General features: G+C 33.9%; 1 protein-coding gene, 1 non-coding gene and 1 pseudogene across 2 annotated transcripts in view; all 3 read left to right on the forward strand.

Moving 5' to 3' along the window:
- The window catches only part of PPP1R9A (protein phosphatase 1 regulatory subunit 9A), a 316,932-nt gene that overhangs the window by 137,011 nt on the left and 159,167 nt on the right, over positions 1-20,754 (forward strand). Inside the window, 2 exon segments of the mRNA XM_049784454.1 lie at positions 2,873-3,005; positions 17,381-17,501. Of these exon segments, the coding sequence (XP_049640411.1) occupies positions 2,873-3,005; positions 17,381-17,501 (254 nt within the window).
- On the forward strand, positions 7,151-7,282 carry LOC126031780 (small nucleolar RNA SNORA51). The gene has a single exon (XR_007503614.1). It is a non-coding gene; the product is annotated as a small nucleolar RNA SNORA51 (small nucleolar RNA).
- On the forward strand, positions 13,917-14,577 carry LOC126024512 (ras-related protein Rab-33B-like; annotated as a pseudogene).

The following is a 20,754-nucleotide window of genomic DNA, read 5'->3' on the forward strand; positions in this document are numbered from 1 at the left end:
GGCATGCTCTTGGGTTATTCCTGGTAAGGATCTGGGGGCAATGTAGACTATGAGGTACTGAACCTTTTGTATGTATGCAAGGCAAATACCCTATGTGCTTTACTATCGTTCCAGCCCCTTAACTCGATATTTTTGTATTACCCAGGAGGGTGCAAGAAAAAAACTGTAGTTATATAATTATCGTATGTTAGTTGTCACATTATGTATAGCTCTTTGCTTTGATTTTTGTTTCACAAGTAAAGTATGAGCTACTTGAGATTCTGTCTTCTCAAGTATCTAGGAGAGCGTCTGACATGGAATTGACACTCTAAAATCCATAATAAATTAATAAGTGAATGTATGATTATCAAAACATACAATGGAGAATAACAAAGGTTTTTCTGTTAGACATTTCTGTTAGAAATGTCCATTTTGAAACAAATGCTTATTGTGGTAGAGAAATGTGTAGAGACTGGGTAATTAACACAAGACTATAAAAACATGTTAAAGTAATTCTGATAAAAAATTGGAAAGTCGAGCCAGAGCGGTGGCGCAGGACAGACCACGGTTTGATCCCCTGGTGTCCCATATGGTCCCCCAACCCAGGAGCAATTTTTGAATGAATAGTCAAGAGTAACCCCTGAGCATCACCGGTGTGGCCCCTGCCAAAAAGTTGGGAAGTCCTGATTTTGAGAAGCATTTTTCTATTAGAAACAACACATCTAATTCTTTAATATGTTTCTATATTAGAAACTCTTTGTGTATGGGTTACTATGTAGAGTATACCAAAAGTTGACAGTTTTCTAATAAAAGAATGTAAAGTATGAACATCAATAAAATATTTGATATTTTCATATTTGTTCTTATAATCTATGTTTATTTTACCACTTTAATGCACTTGTAAAGAACTATTTTAAGATATTAAAAATATTTACAGAGCTCAAAAATATTGATCAGACTACAGGCACAGATTTTATTGTTTTTTTGTTTTTTTTTTAAAGCAAAGCAAGACTTTATTTAGTCAGCCACAACCCCCAAACTGGCTAGCCAGAGCCACCTCCCACAGGAGGTGACCCTGCCTAGGTTCACAAGCCAGAGTTTATAGGGAGGGGATGAAGAGGTTCTAGCTTGTGGTGATCTTTAAAATGATTGGCTATTGTCTAGGGTACTGTCCTACTGCTCTTTTGTATCCAGCCTGAGATGGTATGATCAGTTATCTTGATGCAGTGACAAATGGAAACTTAGGCCTGAGAAAGAGAGGCCTAAGAGGTTTACAATATGGATGCCTTTACAAAATGGCATTTTCCTGTTCAGAACCTAGCCCCCATAATATAAAATTTTGAAAATATAAGCATGCAAGGCAAATATTTGACACATTTGTAAAAATCTGAAACAATAATCACAATTAATATTTCTTTACTGCCAATACAACTTTTGAAACATATGTAGGAAGGATAACACAGCACAAGTGGAAATGTTGAACACAGTTGAATACAGGGAGGGAGTGGAACAGGGGACTCTCTTTATCTGTTGGCTGTCCTATGGTTGACTTTTTCTAGGAATAAAAATTATAGTGACTGACTAAATTTAATTGTACAGGGTAAAGGAGAAACTAGAACATTTGGAAAGAGAGCCCATCTATGTACCTAAAATTCTTTTTTTTTTATTGTATTTAAACACCTTGATTACATACATGATTGTGTTTGGGTTTCAGTCATGTAAAGAACACCACCCATCACCAGTGCAACATTCCCACAGATTTTATTCTTAATATCTTTTATAAATAGGAATAGGATTTCATGAATTCCAAATTTAGATATTTATTTATTATGATCAAGAGAAATGATAGAATGGTTAATGCACTTGCCTTTAAACATGGCTAAACACTGATTCATAGCACTGAATATGAGCTTTGAAACACTGCCGGTAGTGATCCTAGAACACAGACCCAGAATAATCCCTGACCACAGCCAGATGTGAGATACACACACACACACACACACAGGTATTCTATTAAATAAGAAATCATATTTGCTTCCAGTTAATTTTAAATAGGTAAAATATTTCAGAAAAAATAATAATCAGATTTCTTGTGTCTCCATTTGAAAGTCACATTTAATAACATATGAGTTATTTAGAAAAGAAAAAACCAAGTGTCTAATCTGTAGCTCTTGAGCACTATTTTGATTGTCATTCATAGATTAATTCAATGACTTTTAACTTGCAACTGCATACAAATGAAATGAAGAGTGACTATTGAGTCTGAACTCAGCGCAATATCATAGAAAGTAAATAACTTTCAGTGAATCTGAAATACAGTTAGAAATATTATTCATGTACTACAAGAGCAAAGTTCATAAAGAGCAAAATGTGAAACAATTTTTTTTTTTTTTTTTTTTGGTTTTTGGGTCACACCCGGCAGTGCTCAGGGGTTACTCCTGGCTCCATGCTCAGAAATTGCTCCTGGCAGGCACGGGGGACCATATGGGACACTGGGATTCGAACCGATGACCTCCTGCATGAAAGGCAAACGCCTTACCTCCATGCTATCTCTCCAGCCCCGAAACAATTTCTTAGTTTGTTTAACATTATTTAAAAAACTTTTCAAAAAATCTGTAAAGCATACAGGTAATTTAGCATATTACAGTTCTCTAAAATGCCATTAATATTGTTGTTATCATCCAAATCATTAAAAGAAGTAGAATGATACTGACATTTACAAAAGAAGTTATTTTTATTCTGTTCTTATTATTACTTCAACTCACTTTAAGGATTAAAATGTTATTTAAGAAGCTAATCATGTACAATTTTCAGCTCACACTTATTAGATTTTCTAAATTAAGAAATGCTTCTTTTTTCTTTCTTGACATCTCATGTTGCTTTCTTTTTGCAGGTTTTTAACACATATTCCAATGAAGACTATGACAGGAGAAATGATGAAGTTGACCCTGTGGCCGCATCAGCAGAATATGAACTTGAAAAACGTGTAGAAAAACTGGAACTTTTCCCAGTAGATCTAGAGAAAGGTATACGTTTTCCATGATATTTATACTCACTATATTTCTATCTTAATAACAAAAAATTATTTCTCACCTCAGTAATTTTTTAAAGCTAAAATTTTAATTTTCAGAGTATTTATTTTAAAAAAAGTTTGAAAGGAAATGTGCACTGGAGAAGGAAGGTGTACATTGACAGAAATGCAATCATCAACAATTTTTTAACGATGGTGCTTAAGTAAAGTAATTATTTAAAAAAAAAAAAAGAAAGAAGAAAGAAGGCCAGAGAGCAATAAGAAAAAAAGGTTAATCAGGAAGAGTCTGAGTTTGTCCCAAAGTTCTGTTATTAAATCTGGTTCTGGTAGGGCTGGTGCTGGTAAGGGTTGAAGAGATCACACAGTGGTTAAAATGCTTGCCTTGGTCATAGCTGTCTCCAATTATATGGTTCTCTAAGCATTGTCAGGAGAGAAGACTGAGAACAAAGTCATGAGAAAGCCCTGAACACAGCCAGGTGTGGCCTAAGTATTACAGCAGTAGTTGTGTTATAGAGGGTGGGTTGTCATGGTTAGACTCTAAGGTGGCAGAAAAGAGTGGTGGCTTTTTTCTACTTCCTTATAAGAAAACTGCAGTGAGTTAAAGGCAATTCTCTTCATCTCTAAGAGGTTAAGGCTAAAATAGGGGAGAGAGGTCAGGGGAAAGGTGTTTATTCCTGATTTCACGCTACGGAATAGCAACCAGATTGCTCTATTAATAGAGCTCGAGGAAGAGATACTACAGTTTATTATCTTGTAAAATAGTAATATGACTTAAAAAAAGACATCCTTAAGAGAGTTTATAGTAACAATAAAATTATTAATTTTAAAATGAAAATTTCAGTATTAAATAAAAAGGAAAGGATTATTGATTGGTTATTGTTGAAACTCAACTATGGATCCAAAGATAAAGCCTAAGAGATTTCCCAAATTCTTTCCAAATAATTGAGACAAAATTCAAGAAATTTCATGCAGGAAACCCAAAATGAAAATTGTAGACATTATTGGGGGAAAAGATGATGATGAAGAGACTATTAGATAATAAAAGATTGCCTTGAGCTGAGAAAATTCCACCATTTTTGTAATGGTTCTTAATTAACTGCTTTCAATGAGGTGACCTTTTTCAGAAAAGCCCCAAATTTTATTTATTTATTTATATATTAATTATTTAATTTAATATAAATTAATAATTTATATATTATTTATTTAGGGAAAAGTCAACTCTTTAATAATAAAGATCTTCAAAATCAGGCCAAAATCAAAGCAAACAATAAAGCAAATATACTTTGAAGGAAAAATTAACAGGTTAACAAAATTTCTCAATTTATCACTGTTAGGGGGGAGGCATAAATATCATTTTACTCACATGAGTAGAAAAATTTTGAATAAACAAGAAATATAGATTTCAGTGATCATGTATCTATTCTGCTGAAATATGTATAAAAATATTTGGAGTACTCACCCACAAGTTTCAGCTGAGTAATTTACTTGTCTCTTGGCAAGGGGTGAAAAGAAATAATAACTTGTTTGAAATGCAATAGTTGGGGCTGGAGATATAGTACAGCCATAAGGCCTTTGCCTTGCACGCAGCCAATATAGGACGAATCCTGGTTCCAATCTTGGTTCAAATCCATATGGTCCCGAGCCTGCCAGGAGTGACTTCTGAGCACAGAGCCAGGAGTAACTTCTGACTGCCGTCGGCTGCAACTCAAAAAACAAACAAGAAAACAAACAATAAAATCCAAATGCTATGGGAAAAGTGATGAAAATTATACAAAAATTATTTTTATTTAACATTATTTTTAGATTTTTTGAATATTTTATCAATATTTGGCCCATATATGTATATAAATATAATTTTTGATCATGCTCTTGTTTAGGGATTAGTCCTCTCTCTATATTCAAGGATGACTCCTGATACTATAGGATAAAGGGAAAGGAGGACCATAAGTGCTGTGCATATAAAACTTTAATCAGATGCATTCAAAACAAATTTCTTTTCCCTCTGTCTCTCGAGTCCCTTTGATTTTTTATTTCAAAATGAATAATGTGATGAGATCTGTGTTGGAGCATTGTACACCTAAACTATTGTAGACACATTTATAAGCCCTGGTACTGATATAAAACTACATTTGAAAAAAGTGGCATAAAGCATTTCTGTCATCATATTAAACTTGACTGATCATTCTCCTTTTAAGACACCTTTGTTCGAATTTAAAGAGACTTTAACCTCAAAGTTTCATATTGTCACTATGAACTTTGCATATTATTGTGAAATATTTGTAATTCACTTTGACCACAATAAAAATTAATTAAAAAAGGAAAATCTAATCATAACCATGATACACATAAACTTGGGGCTAGAGTATACAGTATACATATACAGAGTATATGCCTTGTACAGAGCAGAACTAACACTTTCTATTGTCCCTCTCCTGAACCTGACAGGAGTCATCCCTTAGTGAAGAGCCTGGAGTATGTTTTGAGCACTGTCAAGTGTGACACAAAAACCGTGTGTGTGTGTGTGTGTGTGTGTGTGTGTGTGTGTGAGTGTGTGTGAAAAGGCAGCTCAGTTTGATTGGTGGAGTTATATATCACCTATAGAAGAAAAATATGTCACAGTATGTAATGCTTAAAGTTGAAAAATGTGAAAACAGTCCAAAAACTCATTAGTGATAAAAAGGGTCTATCAGTGGTAGTATATCTATTTCATGAGATATTACTCTTCTGTGAAAATGAAAGATCCTAGTTGAATGGCCCAGGATATATGATTCTTTTAGAGATAAGTTATAGGATATGAAACAAAGCAAATCACAAAAGAAGATAGTCAGTGCAAGCCAAGATAAAGTAAACAGGATATTGTTGAAGGCTACACAAATTGGCAGTTTAAAAAAACTTATATTAAAAAGAGAGAGTGATATCATAATATTTAGAAAATGGTTAAATGGTTTCCAGGGGAAGAATTATATATATTATTAGGGATAGGTATATGCTGGGTATATTTGAAATATTCCTGTTTTTTGTTGTTAGAAAACTTTTTGAGTAAGTTTCAAATATCTTTTCCACAGTAATTGCACCAATTTTTTTCCACCCATGCATATAAGATTTATTTTTTCTCTATTTTATTATCTCTTCACTTTTAATGATAACCATTAGACAGCTGTGACTGACATATTTCATTGTGGTTTCAAATTACATTTTCCTAATGATTAGCATTGTTGATCACTTTTTCATTTTTGTTAAACATCATCTTTGGGGAATATGTCAATTTTTTTTTTTTTTTGGTTTTTGGGTCACACCTGGCGATGCTCAGGGGTTACTCCTGGCTGTCTGCTCAGAAATAGCTCCTGGCAGGCACGGGGGACCATATGGGACACCGGGATTCGAACCAACTACCTTAGGTTCTGGATCGGCTGCTTGCAAGGCAAACACCGCTGTGCTATCTCTCCGGGCCCCTGGAATATGTCAATTTAATTCCTTTGGTCATTCTGTTTATTTCTTTGTTTGAGGGACATACCCAGTGGTGTTCATAGGTTACTCCTGGCTTTGTACTTAACTATCTGTTGGGGTGGGCCTGGTAGGTTTTGGCTAGACTATATGGAGTGCTAGGGATCAAACCAGGTCAGTAATGTGCAAGCAAGTGCCCTACCTGCTATACAATGTCTCCAGCTAGCTTCTGATAATTATTAACAATATATTTGTATACATGAATATTGATTTTTTATTAGATGCAAAATATTTCTTCCATTTCATATATTGCCCTTTTATTCTGCCAATGGTTCCCTTTTCAGTGCAGAATTCTTAAATTATATTTTATATAGCCTCTCTAGTTTATTTGTGGTTTTATTTGTCTTTGGCATTGCCAAGACTAATGTTAATGAGTATATATTAGCTTTTATTCTATTTTTAAAAATTTCATGTCTTTAAGCCTTTAATTCATTTTAATCTCATTTTATATGTGTTACAATATGGGGATTTGATTTATTTTGCATCTAAAAGAAAACACAGCTTGTTTAGAGTACAGGCCTATGTGGGGTGGGGAGGAGGGACACTTGGGAATGTTGCACTGGTGAAGGATTTTTTTTTGTGTATATATATATATATATATATAAATCAAAAAAAAGAAAAGAAAAGTAAAGATAAGGCCTCCCAATTCTTACCACAAGCTGTGTTCTTTACACTGACTATATAGAAACAGGAGGTACAGTAAATGCACCCCATATATACCTCAACCCAGGCCCTTTGCCTGGTCTGTATTGTGAATTGGGGACAAAGAAAAATAAAGAAAAGAAAATTGTTCCAATTTACTTATCACAATTTATTGGAGAATTTTTTCAATAATGTGTTCTTGACTCCTATGACACAAATCACAAATTAATTCAACAAATGGCACTAAGTTTAGATATATACATTTTTAATATTTTGTGCTATTTTTGCTTGATATACTTCATATACATACCTGTTTATTTTATGGCAGTATCATTCTGTTTGTATATCTGTATCTTTGTAATATAACTTAAAATTAGGAATTATATCAGGGCCAGACTAGTGCCGCAAGAGGTAGACATTTGCCTAGCATGCGCTAACCTAGAACGGATCATGGTTTGATCCCTTCTCGTCCCATATGGTCCTCCAAGCCCAGAGCAATGACTTCTGAGCTCATAGCTAGAAGTAAATCCTGACCATCACTGGGCATGGCTCTAAAACAAAACAAAACAAAACAAGAAATTAAGATTTATAAGTTTTGTTTCTTTTATAGAATGCAACCATTTATTCTATTTCTGTGAAAATCTCATTGGAAATTGAAAAATATCATTGGAGTGTTCTGTTTCTGTGAAAATTGTCATAGAATCCAGAGGTTGAAATGAATCCATGGATTTCTTTGAGTAATATAAAAAATACTTAACAATATTTTTCAAGTTCATTCATTATTATTTTTTTTATTTGTATATTCAGTTTCTGACTTTAGTTTCTTCAGTTCAGAGTCATATATCAGTTAGGAAACAGATCGTTTTGTTTGTTTTCAATTTTCATTGTAGTGGTTTAATTTACCAAGATGCTCATAATAATTTTGTTTTAAATATTAAATATTCAAGCATAAATCCCATCACCAGTATGACCCCCTTTCACCAGTGTCCCCAATTTTCCACCCCCCAGCATAACCTGCCTTCATGGAGGTACAAAAAAATTTACTTAATATTGCTTACAATACAAAAAAGCAAATGGAATTATCAAGAATTAAATCAGTACAGGTCAGTTTGAAAAGATATGTCTCTGTGGTGTTATTAAAGTCGATATCTAAGGATTTACTGGGCTCTGGTTGGTGCTACTTGAGCTTTCTGTATTTCTGTTTACTCTCACAAGGGTAGGTAGATTACTCTAACGTTCCCATCATATTTTCTTTGTTGCTACTGTGCTGACACTATTTGGAAGATATTCAGGTGGCATGTGGCTGTGTGGCCTTGTGGTCCAGAATTTACTGATTTAAAACAAATTTGGTGGTTTGAAACTTTGATAAGATTAATTTACTGAGCTGGGTCATTTGTGGCAGAGGTATAGGGGATGGTGTTTGACTGCTATAATTCATATATAAAAGGGGACTCTAACCCTCACCCTCTTTGTTTGAATGCCACTGAGATAACAATCAGGACTAGACATATTAATGACTCTTATTTTCTTTTGGAGCTTGGTGGAAAGTTGGACCATTTTTCTGCCTGGAAGATGGCAGCTATGCTCAGGGCTGCTGGATTTTTTAGTGCAGGGTATATGCAGGGTTGGAGGGTTTAACCCAACTTCTTTTCACAAGAAAAGACCCAATTTTCAGCCTGTGTAGTCTGTTCTTATCTGAGAGGACTTAGCTACTTATTTTATTTAATAATTACTTGCCAAGGTGGGTCAAGGAAAAAGACCTTTGGTTTGGTTTATTTCTAGATTGTTTTATTCTTTCAATGCAACCATAAGTGCTATTGTTTTCTTAATTTCTGTTAAGATAGTGTATGAAAAATTAAATATAATATAAACTACAAATCAACAGGATTTTACTTTTATATAATATATATACAAACATATAATTATTTATAAACTTTTATATATAATATATATACTTTCATATTGAAGAAACAAATTATGTCAATTAAAATCAAGAGTCAAACCTTAAATAAATAAAATATAAAAAGTAGGTAATTGAGAAAGTAGATAATCGGTACAGTGGGCCAGGCACTTGCCTTGCATATGACTGATTGATCCAGGTTTCTACCTCAGCATCCCCAGAAAGTCCTGAACACTGCTGGGTATGGCTGCTCCACAAAAATTTTTAGAAATGATCCTTTGTTGATATAAACATGTTATGTACTGTAATATAACCTTATGTTTTATGTAGAATACCACATTCATATGGAAAACCCACTTTATTTTAATAAAAGTATTTAAGGATTATTGTAAATATCAAAGTCAAGGCCAGATCCAAGATACATGTAAGAAAAGTAGAAGCCAGTGAGGTAGCTCAATGAGCTACAACTTATGCTTTGCATACTGGAAGCTCCAGTTCAGTGACTCACTGAGCACTGAACGATTCCCACTGGGGCACAGAGTTAAGAAAGAGCACTTGAGTGCTCCCATGTGTAGCCTAATCTTTTCTTTTTTTCCCCTCCCAAGAAAGCTAATAGTTCTTTATAGTCACATTAAAAACCTAAACATAAAAATGAGGCTAGTATCTCACTTGCAGTAGTACCAAAACAATGTGTGTTCTAAATTAAATGCCAAGAAAAACAGTTCAACTGTAAAATATGTCGTTGAAAATAAAAAAAACCACATCTTTTCAAATAGTACTTTTGATAGAAGTCTTAATTTGATAAATTTTCTCCTGTGTTTTACCTCAGATACCTATAAATTAATAAATAAATTTTAAAAGTTTAAATAAAACTGTCATCAGATTGGATTGTGAGAGATTACAAATATAATATGGAAAATTACAACCTAAGCTAAGTAAGAAAAATATGAAAGAATTAAATTTACCAAATGCTTGTTATAATATAAAGCCTCTATTCAGAACCAATTTTATTGATATAGTAATCGATTTGTGGAATAAGAGTAGTTCAGAAATATCAATTGTGATGAAAATAGTTTATGAGGAACATATAATATTCTAAATTAAAGTAGAAATATGACTTATAATTTGTTCAGAATATCTGAACATGTCTGAATGACTATAAATCTATACACCATTGCTACATATAAAATAACTGGATTAAATAATTAAATGTAAAATAAAATGAAGATATTTGAGGAAAATGTGCAATTATATACTGATTATTATGAGAGGAATATTAACCAAAGGGCAAAACTAGAAATTATAAAAGAAAAAGTAAGGACAGTTCCAATCAAACAAAATTTTAAGTTTTAAAAGCATTACATTAAAAAAAACAATACAAATGATAAATTTTGTGGAGGATGATCTTCATTATGACATGGAGTTAATATCTCTAAGTGAAAATAATGTTTGCAAAGTATCAGGGAAAAGTCATAAAAAATGGACAAGTTTTGAGAGATTTAGTATCTAAACCACTAGCAATGAGGAAAATACTAAAATCAGATGAGCTTTTCTCCTCAGAGAGAGAATATTAACTGTGAACTTTAGATTACTGTGATAGCATCTTCAATAATAACACAGCCTTGCATCTTTTGCATCACTTTCTGGCTGCTTTGTTTCCTAATGTCTTGTTTCTTGGAAAGGAGAGATAGAGGAAGACAGGATGATTGAAGATATCTGGCAGTGCAGCCACAGTACGAAGTGGTTTTCAAGTATGTGACTTTGGGTTCACTCATACTTAATATATCTCTATGAAAATGGCCTGAAATAAGATCAACTATCTATTTTCCAGAGTTGGATATTATTTTCTTTGTTTTTCAGTTATCACTATTGACTTTTAGGTATTCTGCTTTGGAATTGAATGGCTTAAGCCATTATAACTTTTCTCACAGTCGGAATTAGTTCTATTAGTTCTGAGTATTTTTTTCTGATGAAGCAATGGACGGAGGGAAGAAAATGTTTTAATGCCTGCGTCAAAGCATAGAAAATGACTTTAAAAGCTAAAAAGTAAATTCTTGCATGATATTTGCAGGAATAAAACTATTTTATGCCTGACAATACAAGATATTTGATATGAGCCCTTTGAATGTAATATAGAGTGTGAGAAAGTTTCATTTGTGACTCAATATTGGCTCAACATCTTTTAATTCCCAATGAAGAGAAATTATTCTAAATATAATGAATGTGAACAATAATTCAGCTAGTAAAAAATTTACACTAAGGATTTTACATGAGAGTAACATTATGTATGGCATTGTTCAATGTGGAAGAGACTATAGCTGTCATCTCTTAGCACAAAATCAAATCCCAGGGTAAATACTTATCTCAGTCTAATCATTTGGGAAGACTTTTTCAGTTATTATTCATCCCTTTATCAACATGAACAATTTTGGACTCTAGAGAAGCTTTATGAGATTGATGAATGTGGGCAAGAATTCATTATACAACTAATCTAGAATTCATGTGGGAAAAAAGTAAGTTAGTACATATTGCCAATGAAGAACCTTCAGCACAGACCTAAACTTTATAAGAAAATATAAGAAACTATATAAGAAAATCCATCCGAGGGAAAGATCTTAAAACTAAAACAGACAATTTTATTTAGCAAAACAAAGGCTCTTAATGAACATGAATATGTTATACCAGAGTAAAAAATATAGTAAATGAATATGGCAAGTCACATGATTTCTAAATGTTAGGAGTGAAGAAAAGTTTCCTATGATCACTCATGCACATTCAAGTTCCCATAACACCTGTCTAGAATGACTGGGAGTTCCTGAAGCTAGCCATCATATCAGATGATCATCCAGGGAGAACATTCTCTAAAGATTTCTTTTGCACACAATTGAGCCAACAAATCGCTTTTATCAAATGACATGTTTTTAAAAATATATAGAACAAAAATGTTTATTTATTAAAACTTTTACTTATTAGAATGTTTAAATAAATGTAAGATATTTCTCACAAGTTTAAATATCAGTCATTTTATTATTTTATATATTTTTAATAATAACTAGTTGATCAGTTATTATCTATTTTAATGTACATATTTAATGTACATATTATTTTAATATATGAGTTTCAAAATTATTTGATGCTACCTTGTTATAACTCTTAATTTTAAATTAATTAAATACTTGTGCTTTAGAAAGTTATTAATAGTTGAGTTTTAGGAATATAATATTTTAACACCAATCCCACCACTAGTGTCAATTTCAATTACTTGTGCTCCCATACTACCTCATTTCCTGACTCCCTTCCACCTTGACAGGCATATTAAAATTTGGAGGTTTCATCTTAGATCTTGTGTTCTCATCGTTGGTTGAGTCTGTGCTTTGTATATATTGCTATGCCACTTTCCCACATTTAATTGTTTGAATAAAGGTGGTATGAAAAGTTTTATATGTTTCAGGGGTACAATATCATACCTCTTCAGAGTATATTTTCATATTATACTCATCACCAAGATTACCAATATTCTTTGATCATCATTCATTTGAACTCTTTCTCCTGTTCTCTTCTCCTCTACTTTTGGTAATATCAGTCCTGTGATCATAATCAAAAGGCTTGTTTTTGTTTGGATTTTTCCCAATGCTTTGTTAAATAATAATATTGCTCATATAACTGAGATTATTCAGTATTTGTTTTTTCACTTTAGGATTTATCTCAGTATGATTCTCGCAGCTTTACTTCTGCCATTACAAAAAAGCAAAATTTCATTTCATTCTCATAGCTGAGTAGTGTTTTGTTGTATGTGTATATATATATATATATATATATATATATATATGCCACGTTTTCTTTATACATTTATTTAGTATCAGGCTTTTGGCTTAAATCCACGTTTTCTTTATACATTTATTTAGTATCAGGCTTTTTTGGCTAATTCCCATATCTTGGAAATTGTAAATAGCATTAATTTGAACATAAGCGTGCACATGTCCTTTCAGAGTAGTTTAGTGTTTTATGTTCTTTGGAAATACACAGGTGAGTAGCAGTAGAATCATGTAGCTATAGAACAAATGAAAGAGAAGAGACCATATAGATAAGCGAAATACTAAAGTATCATAAGGACATTTATTTATTTTAATTTATTCATTTATTTTTTATAAATATTTATTTAAGCATCATAATTACAAGTATGTTCTTAGTTGGGTTTCAGTCCCTACCAGCAATGCCCCCCTCCTCCCCTGTCCTTGCCTGTATCTCGACACGCATTCTACTAAGGACTGGCTCTCAATTTGTAGCTCACCACAAAGAGTGGTAAGTGCTGTCAGGGAAATAACTACACTAACAACTAGCATGACAATGTTAAAGAATGAGAGGACATTTATTTAAAATGTATATGTATACATAGAAATACATATACATATGTGCATATATGAATTTTGTGTGTTTTATTTGGGGGAGCACGTTCAATGATGTGCTTACTCAATGTGGCTTACTCTTGATCCTGGGATTTGGTATCACTTTTGGCAGGACCATATGGGATGCTTGAGATTGAATCTGGGTCAGCTGCATATAAGGCAAGCACCCTATCTTTTGTATTATGGCTTCCCTCTCTGAATTTTGTATATTTTATTCTTAAATATGCTATTATTTACAGAGGAATATGGATTATACTTGATAACTTTTTAGCCTTTGGGAAGAGAACGTGGTCACAATAAATAATCAACTGTACTCTCAAAATGTGACAGAACTCATGAACTTTTTTGGTATTTTTATTGGTTGTCTTATTCCCAGCATTGAAAAAACTTTCTGCAAAAGTAAGTGCACTTATAGCTGGCAGAAATAAGTCTCACCCCCCCACCCTTTGGCAGGATGACTTCGGAAATGGAGTCATCACTGGAGACCAGTTTCTTGACGGCAACCCTAGGGGCTCCTGCGGCCATACTGTCCGCCAGCTCCCTCTTGATCTTCAAGATCATCGTGATCAGTGACCCCAACGTAGGCAAGACATGCCTCACCTACCGCTTGCTTCTGCCCAGATCACATGGCATGGATTTCTGAGAACAGGCGGTGGAGATTGATAGGAGCACAACAAGATCTAGCTGTGGGACACTGTGGGCCAGGAGTAGTTTCCGAGCATGGTGCAGAGCTACTACCACAATATACATGCCATAGTCTTCATGTACGACCTGGCCAACCTGGTGAGTTTTCACAGCCTGCCATCATGGATTGAGGAGTGCAGACAGCACCTGCTGACCACTGACATCCCCCCGCATCCTTGTGGGAAACAAGTATGACTTGCGAAATGCCATTCAGGTGCCCACAGACTTGACCCAGAAATTCCCGGACATGCACAGTATGCTTCTGTTGGAGACCTCAGCTAAGGCCCCCCCACGACTATGACCGTGTGGAAGCCATCTTTCTCACGCTCAAGAGTCACAGACCCTTAATACTCAGCCAACCCCCACCCCCACCCCAACACGGGCTCCTCCTGAAGCTGGGACCCAAGCCCACAATGACTTGCTGGTGCTGAGGGCATGACTGAAGATTCATACTTTGGCCGCAGAATCACTCCTGCCCATTGGAAGAGGGGGTGTCTATGAGAGTTGATCCCAATGGAAAGAGAAGCATTCCTGACATTTGTGTTTTTGTCTCTTTTATATGCTTAATCACTCAGCACCCGGGAAAAGGCCAGTTTCCAGATGAGGCTGAAAATAAAGCGTTCCTGCCCAGCTGACCTAGTAAAGATGTTTCACGCAGTGCTGTATGAGGTTGTCTGCATAAAGCAGGGAGCGTTTAGTTATTTATTTCTGATGATGCTTTTGAGAGAAAAATGTTCCTAGCCAGCTGACTGTTCTCCTTGCTGAAGTATTTTTCATTGTATAAATCGAATAAGTTGCTTATTATTGGTACATTTGAAAGGCAAGACTTGGCTTTTGATAGCAAAGGAAAGGTGTAGAATGATTTTTGGAGTCTCAGCGAAGGATATTCCAAGAGTTTTAGCTATTTGATATTACTAAGCAGTAGTAATCAGTTCTACTTAAAATCTATATTTTGAAAAATGGTTCAAATTATAGGGTTTCTTCTTCTTCTTCTTCTTCTTCTTCTTCTTCTTCTTCTTCTTCTTCTACTTCTTCTTCTTCTTCTCCTTCTTCTTCTTCTTCTTCCTTACTTTCTTCTTCCTCTTCCCACTCCACCTCTTCCTTCTCTCTCTTTCTTTCCCTTCTTCACTAAATGGTATTAGAACTTGCAAAAAGAAGTCCTATTTGAATGCAAATGATATGATAGCACAAGGTGCTTTATACTCAATTTTGGTGTCATTACCAAGTGTAAAATCAACTGCACAGTTGATTCGTAACTTGGGGTGATAGGTATCACACTGCTGGTATCCCCGCTGGTCCACAAGCTCAGCTGTTATCTTTCCCTGAGCTCTCCACTAATTCAGTGAGTCAAGACTGAATTAGTCATCTTGGGTTGGATTACTACTTTGAGGGTGTCTCTAAAGGCTATGATCCTGAAGGTATCTATCTGTCCCTGACTGGCCATATTAGCTCTTAATCAGCTCACTTCAGCCTGTTTTCTGCACTCAGTACCCTGATCTTATCACATGGCCAATCTTGGATTAATTTTTGGTCAGTGCACATTAAGAAATCATGAATTTTCATCTCCTGTGATGCAGCCTCCAATGGGATCACACAACTAAAGAACATCAAAGACACTAGCTAGCTGAAATTCCTGTCAGAACTAGAGGTTCCTCTTAAGCTTCAAAAGCAAGTAGGCCCAGAGAGTGTGTGTCCAGCCTGCAGACCAGGGGATAAAGGGTCTTTGGAAAAGGACCTTCCCTGAGCACTCGTGCTTCATGTGTAGACAGGCAGGCAGCTTTGTGGGATGTTTCTTGAACATAGTGTGAGCCCTCACGATCTTTCCATGTGCAGCACTCATCCTTGGAGCAGAGAATTAGAAGGAAAGGAAGCCAGGCTGGCTGTAGGATGTGGGTGTAGATCACCATGGTAGCCTGATCTGACTGAACATGTTGTGGATTAGGTAAAAGTCCTAACTACAGGAAATTATTTCTCAGTTTGAAGTGTTAGGGTATAAGGAAAATATTCTTGTGTATGGAGAGTAATTCATTTTAGTTTTACTTAGAATCAAAGATAACTTGACTGTGCAAATCAGTTATGATTTGTGTATATTTTTCTATTGGAAAGTGATAGCTATAATCATTGTGATAGGCAGAACCATATTTTAAAGGAGTTTGGTAGTTTAGTTGAGGGCTCCAAAATGAGGATCGGGTGAGACATAAACCTGGATGCAAGTGTTGATGCAGGAAGTAATCCACGGATTATTATCCACAAGAACAGATTCAGGAAATCCAGCACTCAAGCAAGGAATCCAACTACCCAAATTTCTGCTCCTAAGAAGGAATGCAGCTTAGTGGAAGAAAACCAAAGAATGAGCCTCTGCCTTCCTCAGACCTCTGCTTTTATTGACAACCAGGCCACACTTTAGGGTGGGAGAGGAATACCAAGAAGGGAATAATTCAATATCCCATCACCAGATCACAATCTAGGGTGGAGTGTAAATATTGATTATGGTAGGAGCAGTAAACCAACAGGAAATCAGCTTATTGCTTTCCAAAACATATTCTGAAGTATGAGAAGAAAGTTTACAGACTTCCAAGCACATATGTATCTATAGTGCTGTTATTAATGGTTTTTAAAATGTAATGCAACTTTATTTCCTTTTGTAAGAAGTTTGCAGCAAGTATCCTGTATAGTTCTTTAAAAGGACTTTATTTTTCACATTAATATTTATTAATCTTAAAATAATTTGCATATTATTTATGATGATTTTTGTAAGTTATTTTTATAAAGAACATATCTTCCAGTTGTATGGGGTTCAGCCATTGGATGTTTTCCAAAATATGTATAGAGCACTTCATCATTGACTGTGGAGAAGTCCTTTCCAAACTGGTGTCAAACAATGGTTTATTTTTAAAGCATAAACCATACATTAACTTCTGTGAATTAAACTGTGATCTTGAATGAAAATATCGGCTAGTTCTTGGCAAAGTATTATTTTGAATGCACCAAAGGAAGTTAATCTATTTATCTATTGTGATTATCTAGCCATTAATCACAGTTTTCATGGATCAGATATTGCTAATTTATTTCCTCCTAAAATCTAGAGTTAATTTTTTGTGAGCTAATTTCACCCCTTTTTCTCATTAAAAAAAAAGTTTAATAAACCAGCTCTGCCTAAAAAGAAAGAAGTCTCCCCAGCTAATTATGGTTAAGTATAAAACCTACATTGTTGTTTTTTGTTTGTTTTTATAGATGAGGATGGACTTGGTATAAGTATTATTGGTATGGGTGTTGGAGCAGATGCTGGGCTTGAAAAACTGGGAATATTTGTCAAGACAGTAACAGAAGGTGGTGCTGCTCAGCGAGATGGCAGGTAAGTTAACTTTTTTATATTAAACTTAGGTAACTTCAGTATTTCTTTAGTTATAGCTTTCTTTCACTTTTTAGAACACAATTTAAGTCTTAGTATTAGATGTAAAAGTTGTTTTAAAATATTTTATCATTGAGTACCAGAGCAATAGTTTAGTGAGTGGATAGGTACTTGGCATCTGGCTGACTGGGGTAAATTCTATCTTTAGTACCTCATATGGACCCTTCAAGCCTGCCAGGAGTTGTCTGTGAGTGTAGCACCAAGAATAAGCCCGGAACAGTGCTGGGTATGAGCCAAAAAGAAAGAAAACTTTTTTCAATTTTCTGATATGTAGGAAGAATAATAGTTTCATGTTTGAAATAAGAAAAAATAAAGACAATGCAACTCTTTTAGAAATAGCATTGTTGGAAGGGGAAATGGGAACTCTGTATCGATGGTGCTTCTGTGGATCACAGAGTATCAAAATGCTTTCTGTCTGAAAATACAGGTTAAAGTTATATATATTGATATAAAATATTGTATCATAAGTTACAAACCATTGTTATAGAATGTATTTTTATGTGTAAATATTCCGCAGACAATATGTAATAGAAGATATGTAATAAAATAATTTTAAGGCTAAACTAAAAATGACAAACTTCTCACATGTCACTTCGGATAGCTACTCTTCAGACCTTAGTTACCAAAGAAAATTAAATTCTGGATTAGATGTTCTTTATAGATTCTTTTAGTCTTTAAAAGAATGGGTGATATATCTTTTTAACTTGATTTAGCTTCTCAATAACTTCCTTTTTAAGGAATGTATTTCACTTTACTCTATGATTTGATAAAACTTCCTTTGGTTTATATTAAAAAATATAATATCTGCTTTTATTTTTCAAACCCTCCTAAATTTTCATCATAGTCTGAACATTTTTAAATAGCCATTGTTATCTCCAATGTATCTAGTTTTGAGGTGCTATTCTTTACATATGCTAAATTTTCTTTTGTCAAGATATTCCATCTTTTCATATAATTCCTTAAAAGTACAAGTTGTTTAAATTTATTTAATGAATAGATTTTTCTGTTTACTTTCAAAATAGGTTATTTGGTCCTCTTCATTTTTCTTTCTAGTTTTTTTGTGGGTGTTCTTTTTGTTCTTGTTTTTTATTTCTGTCTTTCTTTCCATATCTTTTTCTTTTGTTTGCTTCCTTTCTTCCTTGTTTTCTTCCTCTCTCCTTTCCTTCTTCTCCCTTCCTACTTCCCTATTTTGCCTTCCTTTATCTGCCTTATATATTGTAATTTAGTGAAGTACTATAATAGTCATTTATACTTCCTGACTTACTTATAATTTTTAAAGTACAACAAAAATTAAATATATCAATAGTAAATGTATTATTTATTAAATGCTATATTTAATATACAAACATATTAACGTTTTTGTTTTAAAATTAAATTGTTTACTGTATACAGCATTCAATATTATGATTGTATACAGTACACTTTGTATATTTATGTTCTTTCTTTTTCATATTTCTATAAAGCAAAATAAATAGATCTACAATAACAAAAAGTACTGATGATGGAAAATATTCCATGAATCACTGTTTAAAACTAGTAATATATAACTGTAATAATAGAGTAATAGTACTCTAATACTCTATTAAAAAGGCAAATTAAAATAGGATTTGGAGTCTACAATGTTTCTGATCCCTTATTGCTTAATCTTTGTATATCATCATTTTAGAATTTTGTTACTTATTTGCTTACTAGAAAAGCAAAGTGTGGGATTAGATACTAGGTAGTTTTTCATTATTGAGGTATTGGCTTTCAAATAATTTTCATTGTTTTTGACCATACATAGTAATATTAATGTATGAAATGAATGAAGACTCCTGCTCTTATATTTATTCTGCAGCAAGCTCTGTCTTCTGTAGGACTAGTTAAGTCTGTGTCTCTGTGGTGCACTCATGCCTATGACAACCCTGAAAGCAAACTATAATTTTAATTGTGTGCATTTGTCATAATTCCTTGGTTATTAATTTCTTCTCTCCTTCAAATGAACATACTCTTGTGCCTTTCTTCTAATCAAATATTGTGCAAGAATTCTTCATGCCTTAGGGACTTGAACTATTACCGAGCTGACATGTATTTTTATATATATTTAAAATGTTGCTAGCATTTTGGGAACATCTTTATTAACCAAAGTTTATTAATGTTGTTCCTGCTAGTCTGAAGTTTGTTCTCATCAGTTGCTTTGACAAAATTATCTAATGTGGAGTTTTAATTTTTGCCAACACTTCCAGACACTAATAAATAATGACATCATAACATTAACAAATTCTAGACTACCTGATTTTATCTAATTTTGTTAGTCTTACTACCACTGATGATTGATATTTATAACCAGAATTCAGAAAAATCAAGGCTATCAGACTATGACTGAAGAGAAGTATTTTTCCACATTTTTATTACCACATGGAAACAGTTGTGGAAATGAGCAGAACTGTGCCTTTTGCAACCTAGCCAGGTGGATTCCCATAAATTCCACTGCAGCAGACAGTAAACAGTGTTTCTAGGGAATTCTGGGCTATTCCTCTATGCTAGAAAATGCTCATTATCCGTAGTACTGATTAATTTTTGTTCTCAGAAATGGTCTGGTGCATTTGACTTTTTGTTGTTTTTGCTATTCTTTGATCACATGTGGCAACGTTCAAAGTTTATTCCTGGCCCTTGAACTCAGGATTCACTCCTGCCATTGTTTAGGTACCATAGGCAGTACTGGGGATTCAAACCCAGTTTAGCCCATAGAAGACAAGGGTCTTTCCATTTGTATTGCTAGTCAGGCCCTATTTCTTTATATTTTTATTAGGAGTCATTTCTTGACATTTCTTCTTAATTTTGTAACTTGAGAAAGATTTTCACTTACATTCTGTGAGATTACATTAAAAGTTATCTTTTCTAGGACTCAGAGATTCAGGCAAAGTAGAGGTTACATGCCGCAAGAGAAAAATTAAGTCAGGAGAGATGAAGTCATGAAATTTTCCTATACATGGATGTACATGGAATCTATTATGCTGAGTGAAATAAGTCAGAGAGAGAGAGAAAAACGCAGAATGGTCTCACTCATCTATGGGTTTTAAGAAAAATGAAAGACACCCTTGTAATAATAATTTTCAGACACAAAAGAGAAAAGAGCTGGAAGTTCCAGCTCACCTCAGGAAGCTCACCACAAAGAGTGATGAGTTTAGTTAGAGAAATAACTACATTTTGAACT

The sequence above is a fragment of the Suncus etruscus genome, chromosome 1 (genome assembly GCF_024139225.1).
Source record: "Suncus etruscus isolate mSunEtr1 chromosome 1, mSunEtr1.pri.cur, whole genome shotgun sequence".
Taxonomy (NCBI): Eukaryota; Metazoa; Chordata; class Mammalia; order Eulipotyphla; family Soricidae; genus Suncus; species Suncus etruscus.